Source organism: Rhinopithecus bieti, unplaced genomic scaffold (assembly GCF_001698545.2).
Source record: "Rhinopithecus bieti isolate Rb0 unplaced genomic scaffold, ASM169854v2 scaffold_57210, whole genome shotgun sequence".
Lineage (NCBI taxonomy): Eukaryota > Metazoa > Chordata > Mammalia > Primates > Cercopithecidae > Rhinopithecus > Rhinopithecus bieti.
Window position 1 is genome coordinate 1,243,419 of NW_016823439.1, and position 15,589 is coordinate 1,259,007.

At 42.8% G+C, this 15,589-nt stretch overlaps 1 protein-coding gene across 1 annotated transcript; it reads left to right on the forward strand.

The window, feature by feature from the left end:
• The first annotated feature begins 6,880 nt into the window (after positions 1-6,880).
• On the forward strand, positions 6,881-12,730 carry SMG8 (SMG8 nonsense mediated mRNA decay factor). The gene is made up of 5 exons (XM_017861589.1): positions 6,881-8,772; positions 9,345-9,358; positions 9,859-9,990; positions 10,226-11,098; positions 12,296-12,730. The coding sequence occupies exons 1-5, from the start codon at positions 7,014-7,016 to the stop codon at positions 12,491-12,493; spliced, it is 2,976 nt and encodes a 991-aa protein (XP_017717078.1). The 5' UTR covers positions 6,881-7,013; the 3' UTR covers positions 12,494-12,730.
• Positions 12,731-15,589: the final 2,859 nt, after the last annotated feature.

The window sequence follows — 15,589 nt, forward strand, 5'->3', positions numbered from 1 at the left end:
GCAGGCTGAGGTGGGTGGATCACCTGAGGTTAGGAGTTCGAGACCAGCCTGGCCAACATGGTGGAATCCCATCTCTACTAAAAATACAAAAATTAGCTGGGCGTGGTGGTGGGTGCATATAATCCCAGCTATCCGGGAGGCTGAAGCAGGAGAATCACTTGAACCCAGGAGGCAGAGGTTGCAGTGAGCCAAGATAGCGTCATTGCATCCCAACCTGGGCAACAAGAGCGAAACTCCATCTCGGAAAAAAAAAAAAAACCCAAATCCTTCTTTTTAATGTAGTAGGGTGTATATATATATAGATATACTAATATAATTCCATTTGGAGAATTAGAGTATGTATGGAGCGCACATATACTGTGATATAAAGTGGATACAGATATTTGGGTATTTTCTAGTTTGCATGATCATCAAGAGAACCAGATGGGAAAATACAGTCTCCAAAGTGATGTTTATCCTGGAATTTAAATTAGAATATCATTTCTAGCATCTTAGGTAGGTACTTATATCTGGCTCACAGAAGTCTGAGGTATTCCTTATTTTTATATCTGCTGTCCACATTTATACAGCTACATAAAAATTTTATGACGACTTCAACATGAACCTTATATTTTCGACAATGCCTTGCCAAGGATTCTCAAGTCCATAGCAGGTCACTGTGAGACCTAGTTCCCTGTTGTCACTGACCTATGTATTCAAAGACAGTAATACAGCCTGGGAAACATAGCGAGACCCTATCTGTATCAAAAATTTAAAATTAGCCAGGCATGGTGACGCATACCTGTAGTCTAAGTGTCCAAGTTACTTGGGAAGCTGAGGTGGAAGGATCACTTGAGCCCAAGAGTTCGAAGCTATGGTGAGCTATGATTGTTCCACTATACTCCAGCATGAGCAACAGAGCAAGAACCCATCTCTAAAACTAAAAGGCAACTCCCCAGAAAGACTGGATTTCTACAGATAAATATTGCATTAAGATGCCAAATAGAGTGTTGTAAAGTCACCAGACTAGAAAGCAGACCTGGGGGCAATGTTTATCACCTAAGAGGCAGTCCTGTTTTTGAGACCCACATCTTAATAGATAATATGTTTTTTGTTTGTTTGTTTTGAGATGGAGTCTCACTCTGTCACCCAGGCTGGAGTGCAATGGCACACTCTTGGCTCACTGCAACCTCCACCTTCCGGTTTCAAGCAATTCTTCTGCTTCAGCCTCCCGAGTAGCTGGGATTACAGGTGCACACTGCCGTGCCTGACTAATTTTTGTATTTCTAGTAGAGACAGGGTTTCATTATGTTGACCAGGCTGGTCTCGAACTCCTCACCTCAGGTGATCCACCCACCTCAGCCTCCCAAAGTGCTGAGATTACAGGCATGAGCCACCACACCTGGCCAGAGATCCACATCTATATTTATAACACATTTATGGATGAAAATTAAACAGGTGGCCGGGTACGGTGGCTCATGCCTGTAATCGCAGCACTTTGGGAGGCCAAGGCAAGTGGGGAGGTCAGGACTTCAAAACCAGTCTGGGTAACATGGTGAAACCCCATTTCTATTAAAAATACAAAATTAGCCAGGTGTGGTGTCAGGCGCCTGTAGTCCCAGTTACTTGGGCCCAGTTACTTTCGAGCTCTGAGGCCGGCAGAATCGCTTGATACCGCTGGGAGGGCGCAGAGCGTTGCAGTGAGCCGAGATACCACACCACGCGCCCTCCAGCTGGGTGCACAAGCAAAAGAGACTCTGCTCTCAAAAAATAAAAAAAAAAATTAACATAAGGTATGAAGAGATATATCACTTCTAGTAACAGTCTTAAAAAAAAAAAAAAAAAAAAAAAAAATAACCTGCATAGCTACATTTACATTATGTAAAATTAAAGGGAGAATAGTCACTGAGAATAAAGCAGTTGAGTATTTATAACAATAATATTTTAGGGGGCACTTACAATGTTTATAATATTGTAAACCACTGTGTACTCTATTCATTTAATGCTAAATGACTTGACCATTCTTGTGGGATAAGAGATCATAAGAAAAATGCTAGGGCCGGGCATCATGGTTCACACCTGTAATCCCAGGACTTTAGGAGGCCAAGGCAGGTGGATGCCTTGAGCTCAGGAGTTTGAGACCAGCCTGGGCAACGTGATGAAAACTCCGTCTCTTCCAAAAATCAAAAAATTAGCCAAGTGTGATGTTGCGTGCCTGTAGTCCCAGCTACTTGTAAGGCTGAGGTGGGAGGATGGTTTAGACCCGGGAGGTAGAGGTTACAGTGAGCTGAGATCATGCCACTGTATTCTATCCTGGGCAACAGAGCCAGACCATCTCAAAAAAAAAAAAAGGCCAGTTATGGTGGCTCATGTCTGTAATCCCAGCACTTTAGGAGGCTGAGGTGGGCAAATCACTTGAGGTCAGGCATTTGAGACCAGCCTGGTCAACATGGTGAAACCCCATCTCTACCAAAAATAAACGTAAATATTATCCAGGCATGGTGGCACGTGCCTATAGTCCCAGCTACTCAGGAAGCTAAAGCATGAGAATTACGTGAACCCTGGAGGTGGAGGTTGCAGTGAGCCGAGATCACACCACTGCATTCCAGTCTGGACAACAAGAGTGAGACCCTGTGTCAAAAAAAAAAAAAAAGAAGAAGAAAAGAAAGAAAAAAAATGCTTTATGGCCCAGTGCAGCGGCTCACACCTATAATCCTAGCACTTCGGGAGGCTGAGGTGGGAGGATCACTTGAGGCCAAGAGTTCAAAACGAGCCTGGGCAACACTGCAAGACTCCATCTCTACAAAAAAAACAAAAAATTAGCCGGGCACGGTGACATGTGCCTGTAGTCCCAGCTACTCAGGAGACTGAGGTGGGAGAATCACTTGAGCCCGGGAGGTTGAGGCTGCAGTGAGCCGTGTTTATACCATTGCACTCCAGCGTGCTGGGTAACAGAGCAAGACTTCATCTCAAAAAGAAAAGAAAAAATGCTTTGCTACATAATGAGGCCAGGCAAAAAAAAAAAAAAGTCCTATGGAAATCATATAGATAAACATTTGCAAAGCTGCTACTGCCATTGTACAGTGTTAAAATGTGTTCTGCCTTGCATCTTTTACTGATTTTTATGACACATTTTATATTGTAACCATTTGAGAACTCTGTAAGTGCTATGGCTTCCTTAAACTACTATTTATCATATGCTCCTGGTGCTTACTTTGAGACTGAATGGCAACCAGAGAATGTAAACAACCAAGGTGCATCTGGTAAAATGTTTTTAAATAAAGATTGACAAAAGTTTTGGTTTTCTTTTCTAACCTTTTTTTTTTTTTAACTAGAAATATAATACCTATAGAAAAGTGTATGTTGGCCGGGTACAGTGGCTCACGCCTATAATCCCAGCACTTGGAGAGGCGGAGGCAGGTGGATCACCTGAGGACAGGAGTTCGAGACCAGTCTGGCCAACATAGTGAAACCCTGTCTCTACTAAAAATACAAAAATTAGCCAGGCGTAGTGGCAGGCGCCTGTAATCCCAGCTACTGGGAAGGCTGAGCCAGGAGAATTTCTTGAACCTAGGAGGCAGAGGTTGCAGTGAGCTGAGATCACCCCATTGCCCTCCAGCTTGGGCAACAAGAGCGAAACTGTCTCAAAAAGTATATGTTAAGTATAGAAAAAATATATCAAATTTAAAAATTATAGGCTGAGGGCCAGGCACAGTGGCTCACACCTGTAATCCCAGCACTTTGGGAGGCCGAGGTGGATGGATCACTTGAGGTCATGAGTTCGAGACCAGCCTGGTCAACATGGTGAAACCCCCTCTCCACCAAAAAAATATATAAAAATTATCTGGGCGTGGTTGCATGTGCCTATAGTTCCAGCTTCTCAGGAGGCTGAGGCACGAGAATCACTTGAACCATGGAGGTGGGAGTTGCAGTGAGCCAAAATCACACCACTGCACTACAGTCTGGGCAACAGAGTGAGACTTTGTCTCAAAAAAAAGAAAGAAAAGAAAGAAAAATGCTTTATAGCCCAGTGCAGTGGCTCACACCTATAATCCTAGCACTTTGGGAGGCTGAGGCAGGAGGATCACTTGAGGTCAAGAGTTCAAAACGAGCCTGGGCAACGTTGCAAGACCCTGTCTCAACAAAAACCAAAAAATTAGCCAGGCATGGTGGTGTGTGCCTGTAGTCCCAGCTACTTGGGAGACTGAGGTGGGGAATCACTTGAGTCCAGGAGGTTGAGGCTGCAGTGAGCCGTGTTCATACCACCTGCACTCCAGCCTGCTGGGTGACAGAGCAAGACTCTGTCTTAAAAAAAAAAAAAGAAAAGAAAAGAAAAGAAAGAAAAATGCTTTACTGTATAATGAAGCCAGGCAGGAAAAAAAAAAGTCCATATAGATAAACATTTGCAAAGCTGCTACTGCCATTGTACCAGTGTTAAAATGTGTTTTACCTTGCATCTTTAAATAAAGATTAATAAAAGTTTTAGTTTTTCTCTTTTTAACCTTTTTTAACTAGAAATAATACCTATAAAAAAGTATATATTAAGTATAGAAAATACATTTGAATTAAAAAATCAAGACCGAGTATGGTGGCTCACACCTATAATCCCAGCACTTTGGGAGGCCGAGGTGGGCAGATCACCTGGGGTTGGAAGTTCGAGACCAGTCTGGCTGACATGGGGAAACCCCATCTCTGCTAAAAATACAAATTTAGCTGGACATGGTGGTGCATGCTTGTAATCCCAGCTATTTGGGAGGCTAAGGCAGAAGAATTGCTTGAACCCAAGAGACAGAGGTTGCAGTGAGCCCAGATAGCACCACTGCACTCCAGCCTGGGTGACAGAGTGAGACTCTGTCTCAAAAAAAGAAAAAAAAAAAATACATATATATATATATATGCCAGGGGCCAGGTGCAGTGGCTGACACCTGCAATCCCAGCACTTTGGGAGGCCGAGGCGGGTGGATGACATGAAGTCAGGCGTTCGAGACCAGCCTGGCCAACGTGGTGAAACACCATCTCTACCAAAAATACAAAAGAAAATTAGCCGGGCATGGTGGCACATGCCTGTAATCCCAGCTACTCAGGAGGCTGAGGTATGAGAATCACTTGAGCCTGGGAGGCAGAGGTTACAGTGAGCCAAGATGGCGCCACTACACTCCAGCCTGGGTGACAGAGCAAGACTCTTTCTGAAGATTAAAAAAAGGCCTGGGGCGGGGTGCGGTGGCTCACTCCTGTAATCCCAGCACTTTGAGAGGCTGAGGCTGGCAGATCACTTGAGGTCAGGAGTTCGAGACCAGCCTGGCCAACATGGCAAAACCCTATCTCTACTAAAAAGACAAAAATTAGCCGAGCCTGTTGGTGCGCCTGTAATCCCAGCTCCTTGGGAGGGTGAGGCAGTAGAATCATTTGAACCTGGGAGGTGGAGTTTGCAGTGAGCCTAGATTGTGCCACTGCACTCCACTCTGGGCAACAGAGCAAGACTCTGTCTCTCTCTCTCTATATATATATATTTTTTTCAATATATATGTTTTACATATATATAACAAAAACACACATAACCACCAAAAAATATGTATGATTAGTATCCTCAGAAGCCCTACGTGTCTCCTTCTATCATATCATAATCCCTTCCCTCACTAAGTAATCACTGACCTGCTTGGTACAATAAATATTTCCTTGCTTTTAGTAAGAACCCACCCCTAAATGCTATGGTTTATTTTGCTTGCTTTTGAACCCTATAGAAATAGAATCAGGTCTGGCGCGGCGGCTCTCACCTGTAATCCCACCACTTTGGGAGGCTGAGACGGGCAGATCACGAGATCCTAGCCACCATGGTGAAATCCTGTCTCTAAATACAAAAATTAGCTGGGTGTGGTCTCACGCACCTGTAATCCCAGCTACTTGGGAGACTGAGGCAAGATAATCACTTGAACCCTGGAGCTGAAGGTTGCAGTGAGTCAAGATCATGCCACTGAACTCTAGCCTGGCCACAGAGTGAGACTCCATCTCAAGAAAAAAAAAAAAAAGAAATAAAGAAATAGAATTACAGGGTATATATATGTTTCTGATTTCTTTCAATCAACATTTATTTTAAAGATTCAGTCATGTTATTGTATAGTGCTATAGATAATTTTTTTAGATTCAAAGTTTTTTTTTTACAAAACCCCAGAATAATAAACATGTTATAATTATACATTTAAATCTGGTTGTAAGTTTTATCCTGGCAGCTATTTGTCAATATGCCTGCTAGTTAAAGAGGTTCTGCAAGTTATAATTTACACACAAAGATATTTCACAATTTTTTTTTTTTTTGGATACAAGGTGTCTCACTCCGTCGCCCAGGCTGGAGTGCAGTGGCTGGATCTCGGTTCACGGCAACCTCCACCTCCCGGTTCGAGCAATTCTCCTGCGTCAGTCTCCTGAGCAGCTGGAACTACAGGCGCCCGCCACCACCCCTGACTAATTTTTACTTTTCTTTTTTTTTTTTTTTTTTTTTTTTTTGAGATGGATTTTCGCTCTTGTTGCCCAGGCTGGAGTGCAATGGTGTGATTGCGTTTCACTGCAACTTCCGCCTCCCGGGTTCAATCGATTCTCCTGCCTCAGCCTCCCGAGTAGATGGGATTACAGGCGCCCGCCACCACGCCCGGCTAATTTTTGTATTTTTAGTAGAGATGGGGTTTCACCATGTTGGCCAGCCTGGTCTTGAACTTCTTACTTTAGGTTATCTGCCCTCCTCGGCCTCCCAAAGTGCTAGGATTACAGGCATGAGCCACCGCCCTCGTCCCCAGGGGTGTGTGTGTGTGTGTGTGTGTGTGTGTGTGTGTGTGTGTGTGTGTTTTGTTTTTGTTTGTTTGTTTGTTTTGATATCTCAGTTCCTACAGCTGAGGAAACTCTTAAACTAGGAGAGAAGAGGAGGCGGAACCCAAGTGACGGGAAAGCAGGAACTGAAGAAGCGTAGGAAGGATTTCAAAATTGGAGAAAAGCCGGTCGGTTTTACTAACGGACCGGAAGGACTCTAGAGAAGGCTTTGCACTATGGCGGGTCCCGTGAGCTTGCGAGAGCTTCTAATGGGAGCGTCAGCCTGGATGGGCTCTGAAAGTCTCGGAGGGTCCTCTACCGAGGGCGGAGGGAGCGCGGCTGGCGGACCGGAGCCTCCATGGCGGGAGGATGAGATCTGTGTTGTGGGAATCTTCGGCAAGACGGCTCTACGCCTGAATTCCGAGAAGTTCTCTCTTGTGAATACGGTGTGCGACCGACAGGTCTTTCCAGTCTTTCGCCACCAAGATCCTGGGGATCCAGGGCCTGGAATCAGGGCTGAGGCTGGCGCCATGGGTGAGGCCGGTGGAGCCGAAGACCCTGGGGCTGCAGACGGGGATTCAGTTCGGGGAAGTGGAGCTGCCGCGGAAGGTAACCGAACGGAGGCAGGCTCCCAGGACTACAGCCTTCTGCAGGCCTACTACAATCAGGAAAGCAAAGTTCTCTATCTTCTCCTCACCTCCATCTGTGACAATTCACAGCTTCTACGGGCTTGTCGGGCTCTTCAGAGCGGGGAAGCTGGAGGTGGACTCTCTTTACCTCATGCAGAAGCACACGAGTTCTGGAAGCATCAAGAGAAGCTGCAGTGCCTCAGTCTCCTTTACCTATTCTCTGTCTGTCATATCTTGCTTCTGGTCCATCCCACTTGTTCCTTTGATATCACTTATGATCGAGTATTCAGAGCCCTAGATGGGCTGAGACAGAAGGTCCTGCCACTCCTTAAAACAGCCATTAAGGATTGTCCAGTTGGCAAAGACTGGAAGCTAAACTGCCGACCTTGCCCACCTAGACTCCTTTTCCTCTTTCAACTCAATGGAGCCCTCAAGGTAGAACCTCCCCGGAACCAAGACCCAGCTCATCCAGACAAGCCCAAGAAACATTCTCCCAAAAGGAGACTGCAGCATGCCCTGGAGGACCAGATCTATAGAATCTTCCGGAAGAGTCGTGTCTTGACTAATCAGAGCATCAACTGCCTCTTTACTGTGCCTGCCAACCAAGCTTTCGTGTACATAGTACCCGGAAGCCAGGAGGAGGACCCAGTAGGTATGTTGCTGGACCAACTTAGGAGTCATTGTACTGTGAAGGACTCGGAATCTTTACTGGTGCCTGCACCCCTTTCTGGGCCTAGGCGATACCAGGTAATGAGGCAGCACAGCCGACAACAACTTTCCTTTCACATTGACAGCAGCAGTTCCAGTTCTTCAGGCCAGCTAGTGGATTTCACTCTTCGGGAATTCCTATGGCAGCATGTGGAGCTAGTCCTAAGCAAGAAAGGTTTCGATGACAGTGTGGGCAGGAACCCACAGCCTTCCCATTTTGAACTTCCTACTTATCAGAAGTGGATCTCAGCAGCTTCAAAACTGTATGAAGTGGCTATTGATGGGAAAGAGGAGGACTTGGGGTCACCCACTGGAGAGCTAACATCTAAGATTTTAAGCAGTATTAAAGTCTTGGAAGGGTTTTTGGATATTGACACAAAATTCTCAGAAAATCGATGCCAAAAAGCTTTACCCATGGCCCACAGTGCCTACCAGTCAAATTTGCCTCATAATTACACAATGACTGTCCATAAGAATCAGCTTGCCCAGGCTCTTCGAGTATACAGTCAACATGCTAGAGGTCCAGCATTTCATAAATATGCCATGCAGTTACATGAGGACTGCTACAAATTTTGGAGCAATGGCCATCAGCTCTGTGAGGAGAGGAGTTTAACTGATCAACACTGTGTGCACAAATTTCACTCATTACCTAAATCAGGTAGCTAAAATTTTTTCAGCATTTTGAAATCAAAACTTTGAGCTATGTTTTCATTCTTGTTTTAAGATAGTCTGTTCACTATGTATTGATATTTTAGAAAGAGCCCTACAGAAATTTAGGTGTATCAGCTATACGTTTTCTCTCCTGCTGTAAAAGGAAAATACCAGCTATGACTACTTTCTTATTTTTTTATTTAAAGAATAAGTCCCAGTGAATTGGTAAATGAGAATTATTAAGTAGTATAAAATTTCAGACATTTCATATTAACATTTCTGCCTTGGAGAATTTGTTGAACTTAAATGAATGTTATGTTACATGATGGTACATGATGATGATGATGATAGCAGGAGGAAAAATTCACTTAAAAACTCTAAACTTTAGATTTATAATATAAATTATTTTATATATTTTCACTTTCTTCTTCTGTTATGTGTATTTAGGTAAGGTTTTTGTTTGTTTTTCTTTCCAAAGAATTTTTGGGAGTATTTGTGGGGTTAGATGTTGTAGAATGGAAAGTAAATTTGACTGCACATTGTGTTTGTGAAATTAATAGTGGCTGTTACATTTTCCAGGAGAAAAACCAGAGGCCGATAGAAATCCTCCTGTGCTATATCACAATAGCCGAGCTCGATCTACTGGTGCTTGCAACTGTGGAAGGAAACAAGCACCTCGAGATGATCCCTTTGATATCAANTTTATTTAAAGAATAAGTCCCAGTGAATTGGTAAATGAGAATTATTAAGTAGTATAAAATTTCAGACATTTCATATTAACATTTCTGCCTTGGAGAATTTGTTGAACTTAAATGAATGTTATGTTACATGATGGTACATGATGATGATGATGATAGCAGGAGGAAAATTCACTTAAAACTCTAAACTTTAGATTTATAATATAAATTATTTTATATATTTTCACTTTCTTCTTCTGTTATGTGTATTTAGGTAAGGTTTTGTTTGTTTTCTTTCCAAAGAATTTTGGGAGTATTTGTGGGGTTAGATGTTGTAGAATGGAAAGTAAATTTGACTGCACATTGTGTTTGTGAAATTAATAGTGGCTGTTACATTTTCCAGGAGAAAACCAGAGGCCGATAGAAATCCTCCTGTGCTATATCACAATAGCCGAGCTCGATCTACTGGTGCTTGCAACTGTGGAAGGAAACAAGCACCTCGAGATGATCCCTTTGATATCAAAGCAGCCAATTATGACTTTTATCAGGTAGACTGAATTTTTTCTTCTTCCTTCTTTTTTTGTTAAATATCATCTGAGTAAAAACATATTTTCAATAGCAGAATAAGTAGAAAACAAATGCAACTGCAGTATAATACATAAACAAGAGCAAGTTCTTTATGTGTACATATTTACTTACACATCAATTACTGATCTTGTTAGAATGAAGAATGTATTATTTAAAATGAAAAACGTACTGAATTTTTTTTCTTCCCCTCTATAGCTTCTGGAAGAAAAGTGTTGTGGAAAATTGGATCATATCAATTTCCCGGTATTTGAACCAAGTACTCCAGATCCTGCTCCTGCTAAAAATGAATCCTCTCCTGCTCCTCCAGATTCAGATGCTGATAAACTTAAAGAAAAAGAACCTCAAACCCAAGGAGAGAGCACAAGCCTGAGTTTAGCTTTGAGTTTGGGCCAATCCACAGATAGCTTAGGTACCTATCCAGCTGATCCACAAGCAGGAGGAGATAATCCAGAAGTTCATGGTCAAGTAGAAGTGAAAACTGAGAAGAGACCAAACTTGGTTGATCGACAGGCATCCACAGTTGAGTATCTCCCAGGCATGCTACATTCAAATTGCCCTAAAGGTCTCCTACCCAAATTCTCCAGCTGGTCTTTGGTTAAACTAGGCCCTGCTAAGTCTTATAACTTTCATACAGGTTTGGACCAACAGGGGTTCATTCCAGGAACAAATTATCTTATGCCTTGGGACATTGTCATCAGGACTAGAGCTGAAGATGAAGGAGACTTAGACACAAACTCTTGGCCTGCTCCAAATAAAGCTATTCCTGGAAAGAGAAGTGCAGTTGTAATGGGAAGAGGAAGACGGCGAGATGACATAGCTCGAGCTTTTGTGGGCTTTGAATACGAAGACTCTCGAGGACGGAGATTCATGTGCTCTGGGCCTGACAAAGTAATGAAAGTAATGGGAAGTGGGCCAAAGGAATCAGCTTTAAAAGCCCTAAATAGTGACATGCCTTTATATATTCTGTCATCCTCTCAAGGTAGAGGGCTGAAACCTCATTATGCTCAACTTATGAGGCTTTTTGTTGTGGTTCCTGATGCTCCTTTGCAGATAATACTAATGCCTCAGGTAAGAAATATAACCCTCTGCCGCCCCAAACAAGTAAAAAATGCTGATGTTTGTTTTGATTGATTTTTAAAAGTACAAGTTAGCATCAAAACTGATTATTTCAGGCTGAGGGCAGTGGCTCATGCTTGTAATCCCAGAACTTTGGGAGGCCAAGATGGGAGGATTGCTTGAGCCCAGGAGTTTAAGACCAGCCTGAGCAACATAGTGAGACTTATATCTCTACAAAAAAATTAAATTAAAAAATGAATTATTTAATTAAATAGGTCTTAAATTTAAATACCTTCTATACCTAATATTCTATTTTTTAAAAGATACATTGTGGGTATTTTAATCCATTCACACCATCAATTCACATCATTTCATTCAAAGGCAGAGCTTGAAGTTAAAATTATGGAGAAAAGGCCGGGCACGGTGAGTCACTCCTGTAATTCCAGCACTTTGGGAGGCTGAGGCAGGCAGATCACCTGAACTCAGGAGTTTGAGACCAGCCTGGGCAACATGGTGAAACCCCGTCTCTACTAAAAATACAAAAAATTTGCCAGGCATGGTGGAAGGTGCCTGTAATCCCAGTTACTTGGGAGGCTGAGGCAGGAGAATCACTTGAACCTGGTAGGCGGAGGTTGCAGTGAGCTGAAATTGCACCATTGCACTCCAGCCTGGGTGACAGACTGAGACTCCATTCCCCCACCAAAAAAAAAAATTCTGGAGAAAAGCAGAATAATATTTGAGACTAAATAATATATTGGATACAATAAGAGTTAGGAGTATACCCATATCTGCTTAATCTTATATGCTCTTTTATTTATTTTGTTTGTTTTTATGAGACAGAGTCTCCCTCTGTCGCACAGGTTGGAGTGCAGTGGCACTATCTGAGCTAACTGCACCTCCGCCTCCTGGGTTCAAGCTGTTCTCCTGCCCCAGCCTCCCTAGTAACGGATTACAGGCATATGCCACCACACCCGACTAATTTTTTCTATTTTTAGTAGAGATGGGGTTTCACCATGTTGACCAGGCTGGTCTCTAACTCCTGACCTCGTGATTCACCTGCCTCAGCCTCCGAAAGTGCTGGGATTACTGGCGTGAGCCACCACGTCTGGCCTTATATATTCTTTGAATCTATCGTTTGTTTAGGCATTTATCTTTCAGTTGTTTCATATTGAGAAATGTGAAAATAATTATACTACCTATGTTTTTCAGGTTCAACCAGGCCCACCACCATGTCCGGTATTCTACCCAGAAAAACAAGAAATCACCCTTCCACCTGATGGCCTTTGGGTTTTGAGATTTCCTTATGCATATGTGACGGAGAGAGGACCTTGTTTCCCCCCTAAGGAAAATGTGCAGTTAATGAGCTACAAGGTGCTCCGAGGAGTTCTTAAGGCAGTAACACAATAAGTGTTTTCCAGCCAGTTCAATCCTATGCTTGAGCTGGTTTTTGTTTTTGGTATGTGTGGCTGTGTTTTTGGTATGTGTTTACTGTGTTTTCCCAAATCCAAAATGTGTTTTGGTTACAGGAGTTGAGTATTTGGAAACTAATTTGTTCCACTGTTTTATTATATTGTTGATATATATTGTAAACATGGCTACAACTTTCTAATAAAGATTGATTGTTCTAGAAAAGAATATAAAATACATGGATGATACCTGTTGTTTCTCGTTTCTGTTTTACTCTCCATAATTAAACATGTTTCTGTTATAACTGAATATTGCATAACCATGTTGAGCCAAAATCTTGTTTTTGTTAAAATAATGTTTTAGCTGGTTTTTTTTTTTGGTTGGTGGTGGGTTTTTTTTTTATTTTTTATTTTATTTTTTTTTTTTTGAGACAGAGTTACACTCTTGTTGCCCAGGTTGCAGTGCAATGGTGCAATCACGGCTCACTGCAGCCTCCACCTCCCAAGTTCAAGCCATTCTCCTGCCTCAGCCTCCTGAGTAGCTGGGATTATAGGCATGTGCCTCCACACCTGGCTAATTTTGTACTTTTAGTAAAGACAGGGTTTCTCTATGTTGGTCAGGCTAGTCTCAAACTCCTCACCTCAGGTGATCCACCCACTTCGTCCTCTCAAAGTGCTGGGATTACAGGTGTGAGCTACCATGCCCAGCCTAGCTGGGATTTTTATTAAGATGCTAGTCTTGAAATTATCTTCGAAACAAGTTGAGAGATTAGGTTATCTGGTAATAATATGAAGATATTTGACTTAATTCCAAAAAAAGCACAATTGGTTGACTCACAATTCTGGTACTTTAAACTGTTTTGTTCTTATCTTGGCCTGATGAGATACCATATTTTAAATGAATATTATCTGAACTAAACTTTTTAATCCAGTATATTAATGTGGATTATTCTTTTTTTCTTTTTTCTTTTTCTTTCTTTCTTTTTTTTTTTTTTTTGAGACGAAGCCTCACTGTCACCCAGGCTGGAGTGCAGTAGTGTGATCTTGGCTCACTGCAACCTCCGCCTCCTGGGTTCAAGTGATTCTCCTGCCTCAGCCTCCTGAGTAGCTGGGATTACAGGCGCATGCCATGACGCCTAGCTAATTTTTGCATTTTTAATAGACAGTATTTCACCATGTTGCCCAGACTGTTCTTGAACTCCTGACCTCAGGTGATCCACCTGCCTTGGCCTCCCAAAGTGTTGGGATTACAGGCGTGAGCTACCTTGCCCGATCAATGCAAACTATTCTTTAAAAATTCCTGGAAAAAAAAAATTCCTGTACTGTGAAACAATTTGCTAAGTGATCCAAATCTTATCAATCAGTCTGGGCACAATGGCTCATGCCTTTAATTGCAGCACTTTGGGAGGCTTAAGCAGCAGGAGGATCCCTTAAGACCAGCCTGGAAGACATAGTGAGACCTTGTTTTTACAAAAAAAAAAAGAAAAAATAGATGTGGTGGTGCATGCCTGTAGTCCCAGCTAGTCAGGAGGCTGAGGTGGGAGGATGGCTTGACCCCAGTGGGTCTAGGCTGCAAGTGAGCTGTGATCATACCACCCCAACAGAGCAAAACCCTGTCTCAAAAAAAAAAAAATCTTGGGCCAGGCGCGGTGGCTCATGCCTGTAATCCCAGCACTATGGGAGGCCAAAGCAAGTGGATCACGAGGTCAAGAGATCAAGACCATCCTGGCCAACATGGTGAAACCGCATCTCTACTAAAAATACAAAACCTAGCTGGGTGTAGTGGCACACCCCTGTAGTCCCAGCTACTTGGGAGGCTGAGGCAGGAGAATCACTTGAATCTGGGAGGCAGAGGTTGCAGTGAGCCGAGATGGCACCACTGCAGTCCAGCCTGGTGACAGAGTGAGGCTTCTCAAAAAAAAAAAAAAAAAAAGTAAAAAAAAAATGACCAATCTATGGTAATTCACCAGCATCAACATGACAATATGCCACTATATCACCATCTAATTTTAATCACCATCTAGTTATCACCAATCAGATGGAGATATAGTGGTATATTGTGCTTTATCACCAATTAGATATATATCACCAATTAGGTAAGTACAAAGTAAGTTAACATACCTAAACTCTTGTGTAATTGATCATGTTTCTATAGACACACTGATTTTGAAATGTTGGACAAATAGAATTGTAGATTTTAGTCTCAATATATAGGAAATATGTATTTAACACATCTTGCTACATTTAAAGCCATTTTTTTTTACTTAAAAATATACAGAGGCTGGGTGCGGTGGCTCATGCCTGTAATCCTAGCACTTTGGGAGGCAAAGGCAGGAGATTGAGACCAGCCTGACCAACATGGTAAAACCCCATCTCTACTAAAAATACAAAAATTAGCCAGGCCTGGTGGCGTGCGCCTGTGATCCCAGCTACTCGGGAGGCTGAGGCAGAAGAATCACTTGAACCTGGGAGGCGGAGGTCACAGTGAGCTGAGATCTTGCCACTGCACTCCAGCCTGGGTGACAGAGTGAGACTCCATCTCAGAAAAAAAAAAAAAAAAAAAAAAGGTAAATGCTCCTCTTTCTTCTCTTACCTTCATTAAAATAAAATTATATAAAATAATACAAAAATTCAGAACTCTGATTTTGAATTCATACTTTTCCTGTTGTTCTGTCTTCTTAGAAAATGTAAGAATGAGCCTGTAATCCCAGGACTTTGGGAGGCTGAGGTGGGCAGATCACTTGAGGTCAGGAGTTCGAGACCAGCCCAGACAACATGGTGAAACCCCATCTCTACTAAAAATACAAAATTATTGAGGCACAGTGGCTCACGCCTGTAATCCCAGCACTTTGAGTCTGAGGCAGGTGGATCACCTGAGGTCAGGAGTTCGAGACCAGCTTGACCAACATGACTAAACCCCGTCTCTACTAAAAATACAAAATTAGCCAGGCCAGGTGGTGCATGCCTGTAATCCCAGCTATTCGGGAGGCTGAGGCAGAGGAATCGCTGGAACCTGGGAGGCAGAGGTTGCAGTGAGCTGAGATCGTGCCATTGCACTCCAGCCTAGACAACAAGAGCGAAACTCCTTTTCAAAAAA

Coding starts and splice junctions, on each gene's coding strand:
- SMG8 (XM_017861589.1), top strand. CDS start 7,014: ATGGCGGGTCCCGTGAGCTTGCGAGAGCTTCTAATGGGAGCGTCAGCC. Junction 9,991..10,225: donor CCAATTATGACTTTTATCAG/GTAGACTGAATT, acceptor TCCCCTCTATAG/CTTCTGGAAGAAAAGTGTTG. Junction 11,099..12,295: donor AGATAATACTAATGCCTCAG/GTAAGAAATATA, acceptor TATGTTTTTCAG/GTTCAACCAGGCCCACCACC.